Source organism: Octopus sinensis, linkage group LG10, assembly GCF_006345805.1.
Source record: "Octopus sinensis linkage group LG10, ASM634580v1, whole genome shotgun sequence".
Lineage (NCBI taxonomy): Eukaryota > Metazoa > Mollusca > Cephalopoda > Octopoda > Octopodidae > Octopus > Octopus sinensis.
In genome coordinates, this window is record NC_043006.1 from 51,447,362 (window position 1) to 51,473,728 (window position 26,367).

The 26,367-nt window shown below is 36.4% G+C and overlaps 1 protein-coding gene and 1 long non-coding RNA gene across 2 annotated transcripts; both read right to left on the minus strand.

The window, feature by feature from the left end:
• Positions 1-1,065: 1,065 nt before the first annotated feature.
• LOC118765130 lies at positions 1,066-6,205 on the minus strand. Its single transcript, XR_005000981.1, has 3 exons — positions 5,575-6,205; positions 2,445-2,590; positions 1,066-1,662 (listed from the first exon to the last, which is right to left on the minus strand). It is a non-coding gene; the product is annotated as an uncharacterized LOC118765130 (long non-coding RNA).
• Positions 6,206-16,781: 10,576 nt separating this feature from the next.
• LOC115216649 (zinc finger protein 239-like) lies at positions 16,782-18,541 on the minus strand. The gene is made up of 2 exons (XM_029786140.2): positions 18,196-18,541; positions 16,782-18,079 (listed from the first exon to the last, which is right to left on the minus strand). The coding sequence occupies exon 2, from the start codon at positions 18,058-18,060 to the stop codon at positions 17,185-17,187; it is 876 nt and encodes a 291-aa protein (XP_029642000.1). The 5' UTR covers positions 18,061-18,079; positions 18,196-18,541; the 3' UTR covers positions 16,782-17,184.
• Between the last annotated feature and the right edge of the window lie 7,826 nt (positions 18,542-26,367).

Here is a 26,367-nt window from a genome sequence, read left to right on the forward strand (position 1 = left end):
TATATAAGTACCTCATTTTCAACTGCTTATTACCTAAATACATTTGACTAATATAGGCAGAATGAGATGCTTTTATCTATGGGCTGAAACAGCTGTAAGGAGAAGTTTATTTATATTATTCTTATGGTATTATTAATTTGCATATTGATGTATATTGTTTTGTTCGATTTTCATGTTCCTATTTATATAATTAATAAATAATATGAAATGGTAATATCTGTAAGTTGATGTTCGAAATGAATTTGTTCCTCCATTTTCTTATTTGCATATATATATATATATATATATATTTCAAATGACTGCATTTATTAAAAATATCATAATGCTTTCTCGCCAATAATTTAAATATATTTATGGTCTTATACAATAGTGTTGGGAGCATATTAACACATGCTGTCATATCTACTTTCTTGTGTGAATACATTTTTATGATAAAATTTATATTTTCTAACAGGATGACGTTTGATACTAATACAGTAACTCCTCTGTATGGATATAAATGTGTAGTTAAGTATGGGAGAATAATTTACTACAGATATCAATTGAATGGCTTTTCTCCTGTATGAATATATTTGTGTGTAGCTAAGCTACCTGTCTGTGAGAATGATTTCCCACAGGTATCACAGTCGTATGGTTTCTCTCCTGTATGAATGCGTTTGTGAGTAGTTAAGGTACTACTTACTGAGAATGATTTACCACAGATATCACAGCAATATGGCTTCTCTCTTGTATGAATTCGGTTGTGTTTAGTTAAGTGGCCACTTCGAGAGAATGATTTACCACAAATATCACAGTGATATGGTTTTTCTCCTGTATGAATACGTTTATGAGTAGTCAAAGTACCTACTTGTGAGAAAGATTTACCACAGGTGTCACAAAGATAGGGTTTTGCTCCTGTATGAATGTATTTGTGAGTAATTAAACTACTTCCTGTAGAGAATGATTTACCACAGACATCACAGTCATATGGTTTTTCTCCTGTATGAATACGTTTGTGTATAGTTACTTCACTGTTTTGAGAGAATGATTTACCACAGATATCACAGTGGTATGGCTTTTCTCCTGTATGAATACGTTTGTGAGCATTTATAGTACTTTTTCCAGAGAATGATTTGCCACAGATATCACAGTGATATGGCTTTTTTCTTGTATGAATGTATTTGTGAGTAAGTAGGTTATCTTTATATGAGAATGACTTTTTACAGATATTACAGTCATATGATGTTTTCCCTATGTCTTTCTGTGTCACATCAGGGAAACCAACCCTTTTAAACTTTGCATTATATTTAACCTGGTTCTCATATAAATCATTTTCCATAATTTTTCTTCCTTCACAACACTATAAGGATATTTTTCTTCTTTTTGATTTGTATTTTATTTCAAGATAACATATTTACTGCTGCACGTTCATCAACTATGATCCTGTTAAAGTCAATTGATGCAGCAAACTTCTTTGCAATCCATGTTTAATTTGTAGGCAAAATAATTTTATACACATTCCAAATAATGAGACATTTTGCTAATAATCTCACCCGGGGAAAATATCTCCTAGTAATTCAGCCTAAGATTTACATTTAAATGTTATAACAGCTCTTTACAACTTCATTTAGTTTGATGATACATCTGAAGTAAAATTCTGTCAATCCAGTATCACCCAGTATTCTGAAATCATAGAGAAACAGTATAAGATAAAAATTACGTTAAAAGCAAAGATTCAACAGAGGAATAAATAAGCTGAAGCAATATAAGTCTTCTATTAGATAAATATAACTATTTTTTCATAACTTTCTCTATCATTGTGAATAGATTATTCATCTGGTGGATGTGATTTGATTGGAGGTATATTATTTTGGTACTTTTGAAACACAGACAGACACACACTTATATACAAATATTTTATCTACTGTAAATCCTCGAGTATAATCCGCATTTTTTTCCCAAAATTTAAAGGTCGAAATCCCTAGTGCATACTATATACGAGGTTAAAAATGAAAAATAGTTTCTAAGCAATGTCCGAGTCTCTATTTGCTGTCTGGCAACATTTATTCAGACGCATTTTGTGATGTCGGGTGCGAAAATACCTTAAGCTAAGCCTGAAAGCAATGAAGTCATAAAAGAATCATCCATAACTTGCAGTAAGCAACATTTATTAAAATAAAAGTATTCAGAACACAGAATAACATGTAACAAAAACAATTTGCAAACATATTTACATTCCCATATAACAGTTAAGAACATCACCATTTTTGTATTACGCATGCGCGGAAGTGTTTGTTCGACTAGGTGTTGCTGGCTTAATTACACACGACTCAAGTTAGAGAAGGGGTGCGTATTATACACAAGGTTTAGGTTTTTCAGAGGTACAGCCTCCTAAAAATCCCCCGCGTTTTATACTCAAGGGCGGACTATACTCGAGGATTTACGGTATATGTTTGGAGCCAAACTGTATATCTGCCTGTCCTTGGATTGTTCCAGTATGATACCAGCTCTTCTATGAAAAGTGGTTGTTATCCTTGTTCACTCAACACTCTCCATTTCTTGAGAAAAGGATGCTGTGTGTGCCCCATCCATGCCTCTTCTAATAGCATAGCTGATGGAGAGAGAGAAATTAATCTTGGATATTAATTGATACTTTAGGAGAAAAAATAAATTTAAATGACCATATATACACACACTGTACTTCACACAAGGACACATATGGAGGCTCACGTCCACACATATGGAGATCCACATTCATACATACAAACACGGCACAGAGTTGCAAAACACACTCAGATATGTATACACAAGGAGATAGAGGTACACACACACAAACACATGAATATGCAAAATACATACATACAAATGTACACACATACATACATAAATACATGCATACACACACCATGCGCACAAACAAAAAGGAACGCAGTGTGAATAGGTTGCAAGACGCAACGGAAATTTTAGAAAAATAAAGAAGGATATAAGTAGAAATTTTACCGGTGAGTGTGTTAAATTATAAGGCACAAAAAGAAAATGATTCTCCTCAGACACAACAGTAAATTTAAATAGTTGAATTAATAGATAGTAAACAACAAAAATTTACAAAGAAAAATAAGAGAAACAGTTGCGTGTATTAAAGTGTAACACCAAAGTATATTATTTTTTTTTTAATTATTTATTTTGGTAGAAATATTTATTTTCAATATTTTCATGTTTGCAAGTGTGGCTGTGAGATAAAAAGCTTGCTTGTGATGGAGGGATGTCGAATGAGAAGTTGGGAGAATTTGAGGTGTTCTTCCCCAGAATGTGATTCATCTGAGGAGGGATTGGTGGAGTACTTCAACGAGATGAATAGTGAATCAGAGGGGGATTTTAAAGTATTAGAAGTAAACCTGGAAGATTTGAGCAGGCTCTATTATATGCTTAAAAAGGAGGGGAACAGCGTGAGAATTCCCCCCCCCCAAGGAGGTGTTAGAGGAGAAGAATGAGAGAACTATAATTTATAGAACACACTCGATAGCGGCCGGGAAAATAGAAGTTATGTCAAGAGCTCAAATGGAAAAGGTGCTCGAACCAATCTGGCAGGGAATATCCACCTCGACAGAGGTAGAAAATTTGGAACGGTAGAGGTGCTGTTTCGGGATGCAGCTACTGCCAGGCTGCACTCAGCAACATTGCTGAAAACGAATGAGGTAGTTCTTCTGCCCATTTACCGTAGGAAGAGTGCTTCCAGGGTTAGTATGGATGAAAAGGAAATAGATATAGCACTACAGAGTACCAGCATCGAAGAAGAGAAGACAAATACCAACTGTGAAATAGCAAGGAAGAAGAGAAGAAAAAGGAGGAAGACACATGTGGTAAAGGATGACCCCCAACCCATCTAAGCTTCCTATCCACACCCTCTCTGCCCCAACCACTCCCTACATACACCAACCCTCCCCATGCCCTGTCTGACATAAAAACAAGTACAAACACACAGGATCCACAAACTTATCCACCCCCGCCCTGTGAAGAAAAATGTAATAATGGGCATAATGAAGAAATGTTTGATGAGGTGGAGTTGTGGGACGGAGCAGTAAAGGTAGATATGAGAGTAAAGGGTCTGCCCAAGAACTTTCTCTACTTCTTCACAGACATGGAGTACGTGTGGAGATTACAGGAGTATGTGGAAAATCTGGACTGCGAGTGGTGGGTAAAGAATATAGACACCAGCACAATGCTGGAGCACATAGGGTATGTGGATATTCTAAAAAAGCACAATATAGACATTTTGAAAAAAAGGTGATTAAATTGTTTTCAAAAAAAGTTTTTAAAAAATGTATTAACAGGTTCAATGAAGTCGCTCAGAGGTGGAGCTGAGTGGCTTCATTCCATCTTTTCATTCGTTTTGTTTTTTTGTCCCCTCTATGTAAGGCCTTTATGGCCAATTTCCCAAAAATCAAGAATCTTGCTTCTCAACCACATGGTTCCGGGTTCAGCTTTACTGCATGGCACCTTTGGCAAATGTTTTGTACTCTAGCTTCAAGTCAACTGAAGTCTTGTGAGAGGATTTTGTAGACATATATCTATCTATGGAAGTGGGGGTCTGTGTTTGTCCCCCACCATCATTTGACAACTGCTGGTGATGTATTTACATCCCTGTAACTTAGCAGTTCAGCAAAACGACCGATAGAATAAGTACTAGGCTTCAAAAATGTCCCAGGGTTGATTTGTTTGACTAAAACTTGTCAAAGAGGTGCCCTAGCATAGCCACAGTCAAATGACTGAAACATTTTACAGATATACAACGTGTATATACTCAGTAAACATGCAGAGGTTAAGAGAAATTCCCGAGAAAAAGTAAATTTTGTGACCTAAGTTTAAACTTTCCAAGTTATCTCACAAGGAGGTAAGTTGGAACATGTTGAACACACCAGTATTTATAGAACAATTTAAGAATTATACTAGCATTATTTCAGTTTTCAGTTTCAATTATGTATTTTATCAGTAACTTCCGTATAACTGTCATTTTGGTTTATTGCCTATAAATAAGGTTTATTGGTCATGTTCTTGTATATACCCTAGATCAACAACAAACAGGTTTCTGCTGACAATGTATTATTCTCCTACAGTTGTATGGAGCAGACAACAAATGCGATGTCCTCACGTTCATATATGAGGCTATCACAAGCTACCAGCCTTATCCTCACCAGATTCTTTGTTTCTACTGCACAACAGTTGCTTCACCTACCCATCAACTTAACCACATTTTATCTCAATAAATATCATAATTTTAGTTTTAAATTAGTTTTAAAATTGTTCAGAGTTTCTGTAAGAACAGAATAATAGATCCCATACAGAATACTGTACAACTGTAAATACGAGATTACGTAATGCGAGTTACACCACATCTTTCTTTTTCTGTTGATATAAAAATGTACGGAATAGGAAAAATAGGAATGGAGTGTCGAATGGAAAACGAAACGATGAAATAAGGCAATATTCTTACTTTCGTAAAACTTTTTTTTTTCACTTTCTTTCATTTGCTGAACAAAAATAGATATACAGACAAGGATACGTATACAACAATGTTTACATATAAATGATACTTACACATTAATATAGACCCTTTAAGGAAGCTCTCACAATACACGTTCGACAACAGATTGGATAACAGCTTCATGAAAACGTCAAGATCTTACAGGTTAACATAGTAAAGAATGCTATAGTAATTGCACAATTATCAACTATTTATATTTAATTCGATCTCATAAATGTCATTTGTAGACTGGATCTGGCTATCAGATGTGTAACGAATAATAAGCAGGGAGTGATCAGAAATATTTGGGAGCGTTTAACACTTAGTGTTAGGGGAAGTAACTCTCTCTATAATTCACTCTTCGTCATTATCATTATTATCACCAACACTATCACTTTCACATTCAATACCGCATTTATCATTGATAATAATGTTTAATTCTTTTTGCATTTTAAAAATTAATCATCTTTCAGGCACATCGTCCATCAAAATAATTCAAAAACGTAGAAGTAGATCTGTATAATGCACCCGAAAAAAATATGGCTGTAGTAAGGCGTTAAAAATGCTCCCAAAAATCTTTGGTGCTAACTAAAATAATATTCAACGATGTTAATATTGATTTCGAATTTTGGCACAAGACGAATGTCATGGTGAGAGAAAAAGGAAGTAAATTGCCGAATCCGAATTAGAGATTTTAACTCCTTGTAATCTCTGACAAACGGAGCTCAAGATGAGTGACCAAGAATGCGGGATGAAAAGGTGTCGTGCAATTGAAAAGAAGATCCAAGATTCCAGATTCTCCTGCTGTGAGAATGACTTTTCACGGAGAGGCAAAAATTCACAACAGTAGTTGAAACCAAAAAAATGGTCTAATTGAAAAGTGATGCGAAAAGCAGATAAAAAACGAATTTGGCAGGGGAGTGGATCAAAACAAGAAATGCTACACGAGAGACGGAAAATGGTTTTAAAAAACTTTAACCATGAGATTCTCCATGTAGAAACATCTCTAGCAGGCTGTAGAGTGAAGTTGTTACCATATAGATCGACAAGTAATTCAAAGATGTAGAGAATTTCGCCGATAAAAAAGATTTATCTTCCTCGTAAAAGCAAAATGGTAGCAAAATTAAATTTAGCTGGAAACAGTAAGTATCATGTTGGCGGTCATCAGTTTTAATGGCTGAAGGTTGTGGTTGATAAATATTGTTGGTTTGAGTAACGCTGTGTGTGTAGATAAAGGAAGAAGAACGAAGAAACCAAGATTAAGTGCGACGATTTATTCAACTCGTTAAAAAGTGTTAAAGCTGCGGAGATATACATTGAAGGAATGGTCAGAATATATACATAATGGTTTAATAAGCAGATAGTACATAATGATGATGATGTATGCTGGATAGAACAGGAAAAACACCTATGAGACAACTTCAGTTGGAGGACATGAACAACGTCTGCATCAAAGGATACCTGTGAAAATAAGCTTGCCCTCTGCCGAAGATCCGTACTCGATCATGCAAAACCCACCTCACTGAGGAAATAATGGGAACAGTTCCCCCTATATAACTGAGGGTAGCGCGTTTGGCTAGTCATATGATAAGGTGGACAGCTCGCATAAAGCTAGAGGAACTCAACCATCACGTGATGAGGCAAAATGTGGGTAAAGAGCCAAACTGAATATGCTTGCTACAAGATCGTTAAATGTGTTTGTGGGAAAAAAAGATATTGACAAACATCAATACGTCAGTGACGAACAAATGAGGAGGGTAACAGGTGGTTGTGAGATATGCAAAAAAAACCCATAACAATAGCTAAATAGCCTTTAAAATCACACGCACAAAATGTTTGGGGTTTATTTTCATAGTCTTATGAATACATGTGTGTAGAATACGAATCCACAAAAATTTTCTGAAAATTCAAAAAAAAAAAAAATGTTATGAAGGGTTCTATGGGGTGCTTGAAACAGAATTCCACCTGGTTCTGTTCCTGATACATTTATGCACCATCTCGTTATAGAGAAGAAATTATTAAAATTAGTCATTAATCAGGTATCGAGATTGAGAGAATCAACCATTCTAAATTAAATTGTTCATTGTGGTCTTTTAGATCCCAAATTAATTTAATGAGCCCTGTACTGTTACGTTTATTCCTATCCCTAAATGTTGAGTAATGGATAGAAATTCTTTTAGATAACTTATTTTTAGTGTAATTATTTTTGAAAGTCGTACATTTACTTTTAGAATGATGATAGGGGATTAAATAATATCAATGAAATCTTTGAAACGTGTGTCGGAAGTAAAAGTATTTGAATTATACCTGTGTTAAACTCCATTTATATATATATATATATATATATATATATATATATATATGACACACTAGTCAGATTGACTACATCCTCACCAGAGAAAGGGAAAGACGGCTGCTTATAAATGCCAAAACCTTCCCAGGTGAAGAATGTACCCCACAACATAGACTGGTAGTTAGTGACTTCAGGATCAGGGCTAAATGGATGCCCAGAAGACGACCAGCAAGGAGAAGAAGGGTCTGAAGACTTAAAGATCCTGCAAATGGACAGAGATTTAGAGACATATTACTCGAAGTTTTTGACGGAATAGAAGGGGATATAGCTTCACGTGGTATAGAAGACAACTGGAGGTTCCTACGGGACAACCTGTTAAGGGCCAGCCACCGACCAAATCTGTGGATGGTGCAAAGTCCCCTCTTGACCCAAAATAACGTGGTAGTACAACAATGTTGTTGACAAGGCTGTTAGACAAAAGAAGCACGCTTGGAAGGACTGGAAGAACGGTGGTAGCAGGGAAGTGTATCAGACTGCCAGAAGGGAAGCTAGGAAGCAGGTTTATTTAGCCAGAAGGGAAGCAGGAAAAAAATTGCCAATGTTCTGTGCAGTGAGGACTAAAGACTTAAGGTATTTCGTGTTACAAGACAGTGTGTGAGAGAGAAATGTGTTCGCATGGATGATGGTTCACTTGCGCTAAATGAGGATGCAAAGAGAGAGGTTTGGAGATGCCATAATGAAAGGTTGCTGAATAAAGAAAATGAACGGGAGAAAGAGAGTCTGCCGAATGTCGACCCAACTGAGGGACCAGCTATCCGAGTTGACAGTACCTTGGTAGATAAGGCAATTAGAAGCATGAAAACAGGGAAAGCCCCAGGCCCATCAGGAATTACTGCAGAGATGCTCAAAATATCTGGCAGTGTCGGCTATAGCCTAGTCACCAGTATAGTTAACCAGGTGAGACATGAAGGAGTCATACCCAATGACTGGTGTAGCAGCATAATAGTCAACTACTACAAAGGTAAAGGTGACGCTTTAGATACAAATAATTACAGAGGTATCAAGCTGTTGGATCAGGTAATAAAAGTTACGGAGAGGATCATAGCCCAACTGATTAGGGAGAGAGTCAGCTTGGATGAGATGCAGTTTGGTTTTGTGCCAGGGAAAAGCACCACTGATGCCATATTTCTGGTAAGACAGCTGCAGGAGAAATACCTAGCCAAAGATAAGCCCCTGTACCTGGCTTTCGTTGACATAGAGAAAGCATTTGACAGGGTCCCCCGATCCCTTATCTGGTGGTCAATGAGGAAACTAGGGATCATTGAATGGTTAGTGAGAGCTGTGCAAGCCATGTACAGGGACGCTGTAAGTAAGGTGAGGGTTGGCAACGAATACACTGAAGAATTCAAGGTAGTGGTACGGATCCACCAAGGTTCAGTCCTCAGCCCCCTCCTATAGTCCTCCAGGCAATAACGGAGGAATTCAAGACAGGATGCCCCTGGGAGCTCCTCTATGCTGACGACCTTGCTCTAATTGCTGAGTCACTATCAGAACTAGAGGAGAAGTTTCAAGTGTGGAAACAGGGATTAGAATCGAAGGGCCTTAGAATCAACCTAGCTAAAACCAAAGTCCTAATAAGTAGGAAGACAGGCAAACCACAAATCCCTTCAGGTAGATGACCCTGCTCGATCTGTAGTAGAGGCGTAGGTAGAAACTCTATAAGATGTACCCAGTGTAAGCTATGGACACACCAGAGGTGCAGTAATATCAAAGGAAGGCTAACTGGGAAGATAGTTTTTGTATGTGGCAGATGCTCGGGAGCAATAAACACTGAAAATGCACAGAGACCAAATTTCCGCCACGTTCCAGGGAGAAAAACTAGAAGTAGTTGATATCTTCCATTACCTAGGTGACCAAGTCAGTAGCGGAGGAGGGTGCTCTGAAAGTGTAGCTGCTAGAATAAGAATAGCTTGGGCAAAGTTCAGAGAGCTCTTACCTCTGCTAGTGACAAAGGGCCTCTCGCTCAGAGTAAAAGGTAGACTGTATGATACTTGTGTACAAACAGCCATGCTACATGGCAGTGAAACATAGGTTGTGACTGCTGAGGACATGTGTAAGCTCGCAAGGAATGAAGCCAGTATGATTCGTTGGATGTATAATGTCAGTGTGCATACTCAACAGTGTAAGTACCTTGCGAGAAAAGTTGGACCTAAGAAGCATTAGATGTGGTGTGCAAGAGAGACGACTGCGCTGGTATGGTCATGTGGCAAGAATGGATGAGGATAGCTGTGTGAAAAAGTGTCACACCCTAGCGGTTGAGGGAACCTGTGGAAGAGGTAGACCAAGGAAGACCTGGGATGAAGTGGTGAAGCACGACCTTTGAACATTAGGCCTCACCAACGAAATGACTAGCGACCGAGACTTTTGGAAATATGCCGTGCTTGAGAAGACCCGGCAAGCCGAATGAGACCATAACCTGTGGCCTATGCCAGCAGCATAACCAGCCAGCTTATGCGTACCTTTTCCTTCTTTGGTCACTAAACTCTGCTCGCGAAGACCTGTTAAGGCAAGTGAAATCAAAATCAAATTCGATGACTGGCATCTGTGCTAGCGGGGTGCAAAGAGCACCATACGAGTGTGATCGTTGACAGAGCGGCTAACCGGCTTCCATGCCAGTGGCACATAAAAGGGCACCATTCGAGTGTGATCGTTACCAGCGTCGCGTTACTGGCACTTGTGCCCGTGCTAGTAGGGTGCCAAGAGCACCACCCGAGCGTGATCGTTGCCAGAGCAGCCAACTGGCTTCCGTTCTGGTGGCACGTAAAAGGGTACCAATTCAAGCGTGATCGTTACCAACGTCGCCTCACTGGCACCTGTGCCGGTGGCATGTGTAAAAATTCGAGCGAGGTCATTGCCAGTACCGCCTGACTGGCCCCCGTGCCAGTAGCATGTAAAAAGCACACACTACTCTCTCAGAGTGCTTGGCGTTAGAAAGAGCATTCAGCTGTAGAAACTCTGCCAGATCAAGATTGGAGCCTGGTGCAGCCTTCTGGTTCGCCAGCCATCTGTCAAAATCGTCCAACCCATGCTAGCATGGGAAGCGGACGTTAAACGATGATGATGATTTATCAAAATAAGCAACAAAGATATCCAGAGGTAATGCAGTACGATCGTTTCATGCAACTCCATTTAATTGAACAATGCATTCATTACATATATATATATATACACAGGGTGGGGAAGTAAAATTTACAATGAACATTAAGTTGTTTTTTCTCAGCAAGCACTAAGTCAATTGTTTTGAAATCTAGGATATATTGATGTCATAATCATACCTCACACTATTATCCTTACCTTTTCAGAAACTTTTGCCCATATGAGTAATCAGGAAAGCAAACGTCAAAGAGTGTGATTTGCTGAATGCACTCTTCACACCAAAGGAGATTTCAAGAATAGTTGGAGTGTCCATAAAGACTGTTTATAATGTAAAGAATAGAATGACTATGAGAAAAACTATTAAGAGGAAGTCTGGAAGTGGAGGAATCAACAAAAAACGAACCAAAGCTTTTATTAAAGCTCTCAAATCCAAAATCCTACGGAATCCAACCAAATCCATGAGAAAAATGGCAAATGAACTTGAGGTAGACAACAAGACCATTAGAAATGCAGTAAAATATGATTTGAGGTTAAAATCTTACGCAAGAACACCAAAACACTTGTTGACAACAGCTATGAAGGAAAAGAGATCGGAAAGGTGCAAGAAAATTATTACATGGTTCAAGAAAAAGTCCTCCATTGTAACGATCTTTTCAGATGAGAAGATCTCCAGTCGATGCTGTTCTGAATCAATTCTCAACTCGTGGTGAGTTGTATTGTAATTTTATTTTATCAGATTACCGTTACAAACATAACAGCTTACTGTAGATATAAATCTTGACAGTATAATAAATTGGGTTGGATAGATATTGAAGTGATATTAATAAAAAGCATTGCATGTAACTTTAGTTGGACCCCATCTGAAGAATTCCATACTGACGCATATGAGAGGATACTAAACGACATCATAAACTTTATATGATTTATTATTTCTTTAAAGTTTATAGCCTTTACTCATTAAGAAAATACCTCTCTTACCATGCTCTTGTCATATAAGAATCACAGTTTCCTCATTGCATTCTGGATTAACAAACTTTTGTGGATGTTCTCTACCAAAAGGCTTGATAGCATTAGTTGATTTTGAAGATGAATGAGAGAGTCATTACAAAAGTAATTCTGAAACTTAGACATGCAGGCAGGCTGGCCAACTGATGGACAGAGTTTATGTGAATATTTGCTATGCCTTGCTGACTTGTGCAATCAACTCATAGGTCTTATCGTTATATATGCAGATTTTTGTCTATGTGTCTGTATGACAGGGCTTGAATTGTATATATGTGTGTGTTCGATATCAGGAGGCACTGCTTGGCTCTGTGACATTATGGCCCATATGTTTGTATGGCTGTGTGTGTTTTCTACACAAGTGGGTTTAGCTATGTGTACTTGTGTTGGCACCTTGGGCAAGTGTCTTCTACTACAGCCTTGGACTGACCAAAGACTTGTAAGTGGATATGGTAGATAGAAACTGAAAGAAACCTGGGGTCGATTTGTTCGACTAAAGGCAATGCTTCAATATGGCCGCAACAGTCAAACAACAAACAAAGGAATAAAGAAAAGAATATATATCGTTGTGTGTCTCTGTGTATGTGTTTGTCCTCTCCACCCACACTGCATGACAACAGCATTGGTGTGTTCACGCCCTGTAACTTAGTGGTTCGTCAGAAGAAACCGATAGAATAAGTACCAAGCTTAATTCTAAGTACTTGGATCGATTCACGTGACTAAAATTCAAGGCAGTGCCTCAACATGACTGAAACAAGTAAGAAAAAGATAAAATATGACGTTTTTGGATTAAGAATTATATATATATATATATATACACACACATATAAATATATATATGTGTGTGTACATCATTCTATTGGTCTTTTCCTGTACCAGCTATGTCTGTTAATTTGTCCGTCTCTCTCAATCTCTCTACTTTCCGTCCCTCCAGCCGACAAATTTATCACTCATAGGGATAAGTTGTCTCCCTTGCTCCATTATACTGAAATGCCTCGTATAACTTTTATTACAAAATTAGTTTGCTTCTGTAATGAACCAAACATGTTCGCTAAAATCTTGTTTTCTTATGTAGCAAGACAGAATTGAACGGAATTTTTTGCCTGTCTATCAATCAGGCATGGGGGTCCGTTATTTTGTGTAAATTTTTTCCACTCTCACAACCTGTCTTGTTTGAATCAAAAAGCTGTCCACATTCATTGGTTATACTTCATCTATTTTTCTGTTAAGTATAATGCTCTATAAAGTTCATCTCTGTTTTGTTTTGTCCATTGAACTGTGCAAGCTTTTATTATTCCATAAATCTGTATACACCATTTGCAACACGCTCCCCACTGTCACTCACCTTTACATATCAAATCCTCATGTCTACAGTTACTTTTACCCAGAAGATAGTTTGCTTTCTATCTTTTTTAATCACTCTGCTTCAGTCTTCTATCACTTGCCTTAAGGTATAACATTTTAATACTTTTAAAATTTCATACCTAATGCTTAATTTCATCTACGTTGATTATAATTAAAAGCCTACATTGAGGACATATCAGGATGAGCTAGTTGTAAGCTGCCTCTATCCGGTACCCATATCACTTGGTCTTTTCATCATCTATTTTTATATTGCACTTCCAATGACCTGCAATAGCTCACTGGAATATTATCCACCACTACAAATTTTTCATACCAATTGCTGACTAATAACGAACGTGTAAGCTAAACACAAACAGAATTGATCTCATCAACTTTGGAGGGTCAACAAAGGTAATGGGTGCTGGACACTTCTTCCAGTCTAAAACAATTTCTTCATCCATGGACAATGAAAACATTTTTCACTAAGAAAGTGCATGTCGTAACTTCTACAGTTACATACAAGAAGCTTGATATTTATTATTTACCTTTGACAAGGTTAAATAAAATATTTTAGAGTTGGACTAAGTTTCTATGAATTGTTTTTCAAATATTACACAAGATTACATTTCTTATGAAACCTCCTTGTTCTTACATCAACAAATTTCTGCTTCACATTGTGCATTCTTAATTTGATCAGATTGGACCAATGCCTCTCATTCATTCCTTGTAATGAGAGTAGTGCTGTTTCCATGTTGTAATTTCTGTTGTAGAACCACCATTACTCCAAACTTGTTCATTAATGGAAAATAGTGCACAATGTTAATGTACTATTGATGCAAAAGTACTTTATATTTTACGAATGTGAGGATAGTGTAATTATGTGATAACTAAACAATAAATGGGGCAAAGATAATTAAAATATTTCTTTAGAAAAGGAGAGTTTTAAACCTGATTTAAGTGTTTGTATCTTCTATCTACAATTCCATTCGATTGTGAGTAATATGTCTTATAAGCATTGTACCCAATTTTCTTTAGCCAAGAGCATAGATCATCAACATGAAATTCTTAAGTATTATCAAATACTAAAATATTTTACATAACATTTTCAGATAAAATTACACATAAAACTTGTTTTATTGCAGAACACTTCCTATCAGAAATACAAATAACTCCTGCTTAAACTGAAATGGTATTAACTAGTATAAGCAATAATTCAAAACCACACACTCAATTATTTGTTTGTTATTAACAGCTGATGTGGATTTAATGTAAAGTTAGCAGGTGGCCACAACCCTGTCACTCTCACAACACAGATAGCCAGAGATGAGAAGAGGTTGTGTAAGACATCGACAGCCTCAGACACACACAGAAAAGGAAAATGTAAAAAATTATAAAGTGTAAACATATTCAGTAATGAAATCCTAAAAGCTCAGAGAGAAGCAGTCATATGACAATTATGTAACACTTGAAACTGAACTTGAGTCTGAAATCATTCATGAAAAGTGGGAAAAAATAGTGTAATTATCTACACACATAAACCAGTCAATCTGAGTAAATGTTAAGATCAAAGAGAGGTGAATCTGCTTAATAAACGGCCAGTTTAATAATTGTGTTTGAGCTCTAATTGTGGAGGGAATCTTTGCAAGGGGTTGACCAAGGAAGGTGTACTGTCGAATATTCTACAGTCACATGCTTGATGTGACCTTAAAAGAACAAGTGCAGAACAAGTGGTGCATCATAATGAAGTACCAGGATTAGATAATACTCACAATCAGTTACATTGATCATGGTAGAATCCACAGACCCATACTCAAAACATATTTTATATTGAATGCTGATTAAGTTGGTTGCTGCTATTTATAAGATTTAAAGGAACTTAAGTTACTGTGCATGATAATGAACTGGCTAGTACTGCTAGTTGTAGGTCCTCATTAAAGTATAACAGATTATCCCTTTTGTTTATTGTTGCTATTCACTATTTTAGTTTACATATCTAAGGAGTAGTATCTTTTATATAGTCTAAAGATAAGAGTTTCTCAAACCTAATTTCTGCATATAATATTGCAGTCTCGGCAATATTCATTAAAAACAAGTTAGACTTGATCTTAATAGAAGCAAAGAAGCTGCTGCTAGGCAACGACCATCCAAAAATGGATATTATAACAAACCAGTAGAAGACTGAAAATGTCAAAACAACCTTGTTGCCAAATTCTACTTTATCAATGAAGTTGTGATAAACAACTACAGAATATCTAAGCTAAGATTCAAAACTAAATCCACATTATCAAATAAGTCATCAGCCTATTTTTGCACAAAGAGATTAATGTGAATAGGTTGACCTCTCAGACCTTTTTGAGTTATTCAAGGGTGAAACCTGATATTGAAGAACCCCATTGTTCTCAGCTGACTTAATTAAACTAACAAAAATATAAATACACAAGTCAGATTGCTCTCACTCTCTTTTGGTAATTTGGTGCCTACCAAGATTATGGCTATTTCCTTCACCTGGTATGAGTGTGAGAACACAACTGTTACTCTATCTACTTTGACTAACTTACTCTTTCTATCTCTAAGAGTCGCAGAGACGAAAATAACTACTATCATACAGAATGAACCAGAGATCTACAAACAAGTTGCACACACACAAGCAACTTGACAAAGTTGTATATTTCTTATATATTGTAATGACTAATATTATAATTAATCTTAATAAATGGCCATTTTAATAATTGTGTTTGAGCTTTAATTGTGGAGAGAATCTGTGGAAGGGGTTGACCCAGGAAGATGTGGGACAAAGTGGTGAGAAAGGATCTTCAGACACTGTGTCTCAGTGAAAAAAAAATGACAAGAGATTGGGAGTTGTGGCCATAAGAAAACATGTCAAGCCAAGTAAAATTGCTGTAGTTCATACACACAGGCTTGTTCTATACAGATGCTAGTGCTGCATAAATGTACCTATGCTGGTGGCACGTAAAAAGCGCCCAGCACACTCTATAAAGTGGTTAGTGTTAGGAAGGGCATCCAGCTGTAGAAACCATAGCACAGCAGACAATTTGGAGTCTGGAAAGCTCCTGCCAAACTGCCCAATCCATGCCAGCATGGAAAACACACATTAGATGATGACAATGATTCATTTTTCTTATGCATCTTCATACTAAATTCTGTCATTACATTTGGTGACCCTTGACTAAAGAACTGTATATCTTCATTACATTTTTAAACTGTAACAAAGTAATATGCCAACTGATACTGGCACTAAGACCAAGCTACAGGATTGCTTGAACTGCCTCAGATGCATCAAGCAACAGGACTCTCTATTTTCAAGTTTGTGTAAGTTTGGTAGTAAGTTTGGTAAGGAGACAATTTTATTTACCAATATATTTTAGTATTTTCAGTGGGAAATCAATTTTGAAAATGACCAATTCAACTCTCCAGAAAATATTATTCAACTAATTTGTGATTTAGAAAAAATTTTAATGTACATATAAATGTGAATATTTTGTCACAAATTTTAGTGTTAAGATTTTAAATGAAATGAATATCTCAGTTATTTGTTCTTTTTTAAAATCTAAAGAATGTTTTCAACAAATCATCTCAATAGTTTGCTCCTATATATTTCTCTTTAATTTAAGGTTGGCTTTTGAATAAGAACTTTCTACAGGTTTTCTCTTTTATAAGATTTTGTTGCACCAACATAATTCACAGTGAAAATTTTCTGTCCAGTTTGTACTCAGTTGTAAATTCATTTGTTAACTACAAGCTTAAAATTCATAAATAAGGATTTCCGAAATATTTTAGAGAGGGGACAGAATCATTTCTGGCATGGTTCACAATGATGTTTTCCCAGTGTGTAAATTTGTTGGATGGACTAAAAGTTTGCAAGAGAATCTCACGTTTCACTGTTAAAAGTCTTGGCTCCAGCGTGTATCCGTATGTGTCTTTTTAACAAACTCTTACTTATAAACGATTTCCTACATATGTCACAGTGGAAAGGTTTTTCTCCAGTATGACTACGTTTGTGAACTATAAGACTAGAATTCTGAGTAAAAGATTTATCACATAGCTCACATTGGAAGGGTTTTTCCCCAGTATGTATTCGTTTGTGTGTTTTTAAATCACTGTTAGAGACAAAAGATTTTCCACATATTTCACAGGGATACGGTTTTTCTCCAGTGTGACAACGTTTATGAACGGTAAGTTTAGAATTTTCTATGAAAGACTTCCCGCATATATCACAGTGAAAAGGATTCTCTCCCGTGTGGATTCGTTTATGTTTCGTTAAATTACTGTTATAGACAAAATATTTCCCGCATATTTCACAGTTATAAGGTTTTTCTCCCGTATGTATCCTTTTATGAACTATAAGACTAGACTTTACAGAGAAAGATTTCCCACATATTTCACAAAGGAAAGGTTTCTCCCCCGTGTGGATCGTTTTGTGGGTTACAAGGTTCGAATACTGAGTACAGGATTTCCCACAAGTTTCACAATGGTGTAGTTTTTCTCCAGTATGTATTGTTCTGTGTGTTGTTAAATGACCATTAGTAATAAATGATTTTCCACATATCTCACATCGATACGGTTTTTCTCCGGTGTGACTACGTATGTGGATTGTAAGCTTAGAATTCTCACTGAAGTATTTCCCACAGATTTCACAGTGAAGACTTTTACGCGAACGTTTCTCTTCGCTGCACGTCTTTGCAACTGATTTTCTATTGCTGAAAACATTCGTTTTGTAAGTGTCCAAGTGATTAACTTCTGCCATGTTAATTCACCTTTAATTCCTAAAATACAAGAAATGTCTGTGAGTATAAGCTATTATGCTTCAGTTTATTTTGAATATCACGGGATACTATTTGCACGAGTTAAAAATATGCAATATATCTATTTATTTACTTACCACTGGAATGTTTGTTGTTGAATGCATCTATCGTCGTGAGAGACACATTTTTGACGATACACAACAAAATAAAAGCACATAAATTTGAATATCAAAGATTCGCCCATTGGTTGGTAATTAAAACCATTTCATGAAAGCTAATCGCTCATTGGCTGCTCATTAATACATGTTTGGCCTGGCGTGTTAAATAAGGATGTATAACAAAGATGTGACGAAAATAAAATATTTAGTCATGCAGATGATGGATCACCAATCTATTCTCAAACACTGAAGTTCTCTCGACATGAGATAATGCTATACGTGATCGTTTAGGCGGTGTCATTAAAAATGTTTTCCACTATTAAATGATACCGGTGACATAAATTAAAAGTCCTTAACATAAATTAATACCGCTAAAACGTCTTTAGTTACACCAATTTCTATCCAGCTCATGGAAAATTAAAAATAAAACGCCACCCAGCAAATTAACTCCATTGTTCGACTAGCTAGAAATAACAAATAAATACTCCTTCATCGTCCTGTATGATACATTTGACAATGAAGTTCTAGATGTGGCCCAAAATACACAGAAACAAACACATGTACAGTAGGCGTGCTTTCCGTTTCTCCGTTATCGTTTTGGTTGACTGTTGAGCATCACCAAATATCAAACAAACGGGCGAACCTTCGGTATATGTACCGGATACGTTTCAAAAAAGTGATTTTTTTATATATGGGGGGGGGGAGAAAGGGGCTTCTATTATCTTCAGAAATGTAAACAAAGTCACGTGTGTACATATTCCGAAGCATCGCCAACAAACGCTGTCTTAGCAATGTCATTTGTAACATATTACCGTAAATATTAAACACCGAAAGTGTTTATCCCTATTAACATTGTAGACTTTCGTTGCCACCTCTGACTTTTCGCTATTCCAATTCTATTTTTCTATTTTTATTCCACTATTGAAAACCTGAATTACATTTTATAATACAACCTGCCTTCTCGTCTTCTTTTGAGATATTCAGGAGACCCTGGCCACTGACAACGTAGTTTTTATCATTGACGTCTTACCGGAGTATCAAATGATGCAATCAAGGGGTACTTAGTTGTTCCAAGTGTCTTTGCCTTGCCATCACCCGCCTGTTTTGGATACTGTAAAACGTTTTGGGGGAAAATGTCAGCCTTCCCTGTTTGTGTGTGTTACTGAAGGAGTGTAGGATCTTCCTTTTGACTCATTTTGATTGTTATTATCCATTTACCTTTGTAAATACTAGTCTTAATACAATGCTTGTAATGTTTAAGAAATTAGTTATAATCCGGATATTAAATTCAAATAAGTCCGGACTGGTCGGTGCGTTGTGTTCTTGAGCAAAAACACTTCTTTTCGCGTTGCTCCAGTCCATTCAGCTGGCAAAAGTGAGTAGACTTATGACAGACCAGCGTCCCATTCAAGGAGGAATATATCCACCAGAGAAGCCGGGAAACTGGCTTTGTGCTCCTTACGAAGTAATGTGGAGTAGCTACTAAGTTTACTAAAAATTCCCGTTGAAAACCGCAAGACATTTCATGGGTTTTATGGAGAATGATTTTATTAGTTGATGTAAAACATGCAAGTATCTTTTGTAGTTACTTCAACTGTTGATTCCAACATATTTATTTCTCTTACACTATTATTTTTATACTAATTTCTATTCATTCTACCAATCATTAAAGGTAAATTTTGAAGACAGCTACTTAGAATTCTATATTTACTTCGGATATTTTTTATTGCTATCCATAAAAAGTAATATTAATCAGGTCATTGTTCAGTCACAACTGTCCATCAAGTTAACTATTATTATTGATTGATTGAAGGTCTATCTCTCTATATATAAACGGCAGTTTGTCTGTCTGTCTGTGTGTCTGTCAGGTTGTACCCTCACCCTGACCACGGCTTTCAACCGATTCTGATGAAACTTGACACACACGTAGCCCAATGTCATAATTCAAAACTAACGCAGCGAAAATTTTGAAAAGTTCCCCCAGTTCTGAAAAAAAATCGATAAATTCGACATGGGTCGTGAATCTAAGCTTTTTATATGCAACACATTTTCTACAGACTGTCTAGGGGACGCAACTCGACCTTTTTAACTCTCGGAACACGTGGGGTAAGTATCCCAAAATGTATAAAAATGTACAAAATCGGCAAAAAAGCGGGCAGCAATGTGAGTGACAACAACGAAAAAGTCAAAAGTGACCAAACTGAACAAACGAATGGAAAAGGTTTTTTGATGCACACGACAAAAGCAGTTTATAATAAACCAAGAGTTTGCAAGTAGCGTCCGAGGACCCTTAGGGTACATCAAAAATTTAAGGTAAAACGTTTAGGGTGGTAGTTATAAAGAAAGTGTAAACAAAAAAAGTATTCGAATAACTTGCGGCTGCAGCAGCTGTTAGCAGAAGTGGGTAAAGTCTCGAATGTAATTTCTTCCTGGTAGGAATTGGTTGGGTTGAATTATCGATAGCTGTTTGATAGTTATTTGGGAGTGAAGAGAAGACGTTGCAACCTACACATGCGCCTTCGTTTCCTAGAGGGAAAGGACTAGATTGGGATTAGTTGTTGCCTACTAGGGTCTCTTACATACCCGGGCAACGCCGGGCTATGCTGCTAGTATTAGATATTTTCTAATGATATTCTTGTCATTGTTTTTTTTTTTTTTTGGTTAATCTAATATAGAATTTGTAACACTTTTTAAAACTACTTTCTTTTGATTATAAACCTGCTCAGAGTTGATTAGGGGCTAAACAACAACACCCTGCATTTGATCATAGGTTGTTAGACTTACTTGGAATAGCAGCCAAGTTTCTACTATCATGAAGATAGAGGGAGAGAGGGGGGAGGGAGAGAAAGAGAGAGAGAGAGGCAGGATTGTTTCTGTTGGAACGCATTTGTTTTAGATTTGCTCACTCAGGGTTGAGTTGGGGTTAAATAAATCACTAAGTTAGCCTTGGTGTGGTCTCTCTTATAGTCAAATTCCCCTGAAATTACACCCATCTTGAAATAAAAGGGCTATATTGGATGATATAGTCCTAGATACATATGCTCAAGAGAAGAATGGAATAGACATGACTAAAATATTTTTGATTATAGGTCTGGTGTAAGGCAGTGAGCTGGCAGAATTGTTGGCACATTGGACAAAATGCTTAGTGGCACTTCATTTGTATTTATGTTCTTAGGTCAACTTTGCCTTCAATCCTCTCAGAGTCAGTAAAATAAGTACCAGTTAAGCACTGGATCGATGTAATCAACTAGTTTCCACTCCAAAAATTTCAGGTCTTATGCCTATAGAAGAAAGGATTACAAGTCTGTTGAGTTGACAAGCCTGGACTAAACAGCTACAAAAAATTCTGTTGTTTAACATATATGATGTTAAATGCTCTAAAAAGTGTAGCTACAGTTTACAAATATATTAGAATTCGCAAAAAGTTGGGTTATGTAATTTTAATAATGAATTTTAAAAGTTCAAATTGTTCAGTCAAATATAATATGTGACAATTAGTTGGTTGTCATAATAAAACTCAGGGTTCGGATGCCGGGGATGAAGTCTGCTCCGGCATCTCATCAGTCGTTAAGACAAACAAAAACGCCATGAAAAAATCCGTTAAATAAAGGGAAATTACTCCAATAGGTATGGAAAAGTAAAACTTCCTATATAGAATCCGCATATGCACACATACATGTACGCACACACACACACATATACGTATGTATATATATATATATATTATATATATATATACACACACACACACATACTCACACACGCATGTACATATACATACAAACACAGATATACGTATATATATCTACGCATGCACGCACATACACACGTATATATATCTCCCCATGCACGCATCACTACGCTCATATACACATTTCTACACACGCACACGCATACATACGCGGATATACAAAACGTAGTTTATACGCACATGCATATACATACGTGGATAGACATATATACAAATAAAAACACATGCGCAAAAACGCACACATCATTATGTTCATATACACATCTATATATACACATACATACGGGGGAATGCAAAACGGAGTCTATACGCGCATGCACATACATACGCGGATAGACGTATATACAAATAAAAACACATGCGCAAAAAACATTAACCGTAAAACATTCACATTCACCGCAAAACTTGAATATACAAATTAGTTATATATGTATATACACAAATACGCCCTCCTGTCTGTCAAACACATCTACACCTGCAGATATATAAACGTATATACATACATATATGTATGAAGGAAGGAGACAAATACAACAGGTAGAGTCTTGCACTCGTATATATACAATCATTCGTACACATGTATATATGCATGCACATACACATTAGGTATATACTACACGCGTATAAGTTACACAATTATAAAGGGTGAAAAATAATATACAGAAAAAATATAAAGCAATAGAATATATGTAAGAAATATATAAGAGATGTTAAGACATATGAAAGGCTTATACATATATAACTCATTTGTCTATTCACGTTTTGCGGCGAATGGGAATGTTTTACGGTTTATGTTTTATGCGTATGTGTATTTATTTGTATATACGTCTATCTTTTCGCGGTCCCAATTGATTTGTCTTATTTATTTATTTGTACTGTGGTGCACCTGAGCTCTATACACAATTAGTTCATTATTACGTTTTTCGGTTTTGCATCATTGAAATATTAAATGTAATTGTTTTTAATTTACTGACAATTTCAACAGATTTTACTACAAAAGTGATATATTCCTTCTTCAGATATTCGTAGATGGAGTCGCAGTGACTCCATCTAAGAATATCTGAAGAAGGATTATTATTCCGAAATATCATATCAGACTATGGATGACTAAATTACAACAGGTAAATAGCCCATTGTCTATATCATAGTGCATTGTTGTACCATTGAAAACTTTTTATTCTTTACAAACAATACACAATGCTTCAAGCGAACTACAATACTCTCCTATATATATATATATATATATATATATATATATATATATATATATATATATATATATATATATATATATACATATATGTATGTATGTTTATATATATATCGGCAAGCCCAAGTGAGAGCATAACCTCGTGGCCAGGGGTGTAACCAGCCTACTTATGCGCACCTCTCCTTCATTGGACACTAACTTTGCTTGCGAAGACCTGTTAAGGCAAGTGAAATCGAAATCAAATTCGATGATTGGCATCCGTGCTAGTGGACCGCTAAGAGTACCATACGAGCGTGATCGTTGCCAGAACAACAAACTGGCTTCCGTACTGGTGGCACGTAAAAAGCGCCATTCGAGCGTGATCATTACCTGTGTAGCCTTACTGGCACTTGTGCTGGTGGCACGTGAAAAAACATTCGAGCGAGGTCGCTGCCAGTGTCACTAGACTGGCTCCTGTGTAGGTGGCACATAAAAAGCACCATTTGAGCGTGGCCGTTGCCAGTACCGTATGACTGGCCCTCGTGCCGGTGGCACGTAAAAGCACCCACTTAACTCTCGGAGTAGTTGGCGTTAGGAAGGGCATCCAGCTGTAGAAACTCTGCCAGATCAGATTGGAGTTTGGTACAGCTATCTGGTTCGCCAGGACCTCAGTCAAATCGTCCAACCCATGCTAGCATGGAAAGCGGACGTTAAACGATGATGATGATATATATATACATATATATATATATATATGTGTGTGTGTGTGTGTATATGTTCTGTCTCTGTTTATTTTCTCGTGTTCCTTTCTGTTGAAGAGCGTAGGCTCGAAACGTAAAAGACATTCTCACCTTCCCGAGCGTTAAACTAATACACCTGTTTGTTGTTTATACACCTGTCTTCCTCTCTTGTTTTAAATCTGTGCCAAGATTTAAATTCAATATAGCGTGTATATGTATTTATCTGACAGATTTTACGAAGCTATTAATCATACTGCCCCCTTTTACAAACATGTGATGAAATCACTATTACAATGCCGTCTGAAAGTATTTCACATTGTTCAAAGCTCTTCCCAAAAGAGGACACATTGGATAACTGTGTTTCTTCATACAACGACTATAAACAAAGAAGATTATGCAAGCCGAAATAAGTGGATGCAATACAAACAGGAATGCCGTTAAATTTTAGAAAGAAGCAAACAACTGTTGTATGTTTCTTTGTAAGATTTAACGGCATTCGTGTTTGTATTGTAACCACTGATTTTGGTTTGCATAATTTTCTTTGTTTATAGTCGTAGTATGAAGAAATACCATTATCCAATGTGTCCTCTTTTGGGAAATTTACCCACTATTTCTGCCAGGCTGAGCGACCACGTAGAGGCTCCCTCTGTGTTGCTTCATAACCTTTGTGAATTTCTAATATACCACAACGTAAACAACACAGCAAAACGATCAGAGCAAGTTCTAGATAGGTATCTAACATTAAATTAACCATATGCAATTTTTCTATGCAAGATTGTTTACGTTTAATTCTTCCATTGTGTGTGACAATAGCATGTGGATTGTTTTTACTAATTCTTTTTTATGTGAACTGTTTCAGTAGTAAGTAGATTACAATTCGTTGATCCGTTTGTTTGTGTTAGAAAGATCAACATTATTGTCTGTTAAGACTAGATTGTTGGACAGTTCAGTAACTTCTATTGTATGCATAGTAAGCAACCTAAATGTAACACGTGCTGAACATTTATCGTCCTATTGCTAATAGAACATCGTTTTTAGCGATATAATTGTACACCCTGGAAACGTGCTAACTCATCATTACAATTCCAGAAACATCCAATTATGTTTTGTAATAAACAAGGTTTTACAAGCCATCCCTGTTCTAGAATTTGTGCGAATTCATCCAGCTTACAACCTTTAGAAGTATAAACTCTCAGTTCAACTAATCAATTACATAGATCAGATTGTCTTACAAGTAGAACTGTCGTTCTTTGTATCAGTAATTTTTAAACCTCTCCTCTCACATATAATTCCACTGTCAACGCATCAGTTTCTGCTATCCTGGAGAGCTTTGTAAAGATGTCCTCTGAGGATTGATCATCAAAGTTTATTATTTGTCTCTGCTAAGAATGACACGCAGTTCACATATTTATGAGAAAGCTACCAGGTCATACTCGCTTGCAAGTGATGGCTAAACTTTAATATTTACTTTTTAGTTGGAATATGAAAAATAATGTAGATACATAGCTGAAATAAAAGACTGGACAGTCGTAAATTTTATTGATCATTGTTGACTTGATGTAAAGAATATAAAACAGCTTCATCTTTCCCCCTTCTGGGATACAATGAAGTACCAATCAAATGCAGAAGTCTATATAATATTAAGGGGGTGAATTGTTAGAGTGTAGAGTAAAAAGCGATAATTGTTCTGCTTCTTTTTGCTCCAAGTTCAAATCCCACTGAAGTTAACTTTCAATCATACGAGGGCGATATAAAAGTAGAAGTCAAGTACTTGGATGGTACTTTGTTTATTGCCAGCAAATTAATTCGACTATTGGTTCTCTGCATTGGCTATATTGAAGGAGTCAAGAAAGAAGAGTTCGTATTGCGCTGCGTCAATCCTTCACCAAGACTCTGATTTGATAGGCATGAATGGGTTATAATAGATCAATATACGATAGGCAATATTGCGGAAAGGAAAGGGATTTAATAAGAATTATTTCCCTTTAAATATATCTATATATATAAAACTCTAGTTGTGTGAGTGTCTGTCCCCTTCGATTTAGATTCCTAACTACTCCCACATTTTGCGGTGCAGTTTAATCAAATTCGGGTATCTTATAGTCGTGATTCATATCGAGCCCGTCTGAGTATTAGTAAATTATAGTAAATTTTTTTAAATCGTTGACTCATCGTAGACATTTTTAGAGAGTTACTTCCCTTATATAATAGCAAAAAAATGCATTAAAATGGAAAAAAATGATGGTAAATTATTTTTAAAATCGTAGACTCATCGTAGACGCGCGCTAATACCCAGAAGGGCTCGATATGAATCACGACTATAAGATACCCGGTTTTGGTTACACTGCACCGCAAAATGTGGGAGTAGTTAGGAATCTAAATCGTAGGAGACAGACACACAACCTTACTTTTATATATAAAGATTTGTGCAACAACTAAAACATTCGGTTGTGCAAATTGTTTGCACAGGA

Excerpts from the sequence above, each read along its gene's own strand:
- LOC115216649 (XM_029786140.2), bottom strand. The coding sequence starts at position 18,060 with ATGGCAGAAGTTAATCACTTGGACACTTACAAAACGAATGTTTTCAGC.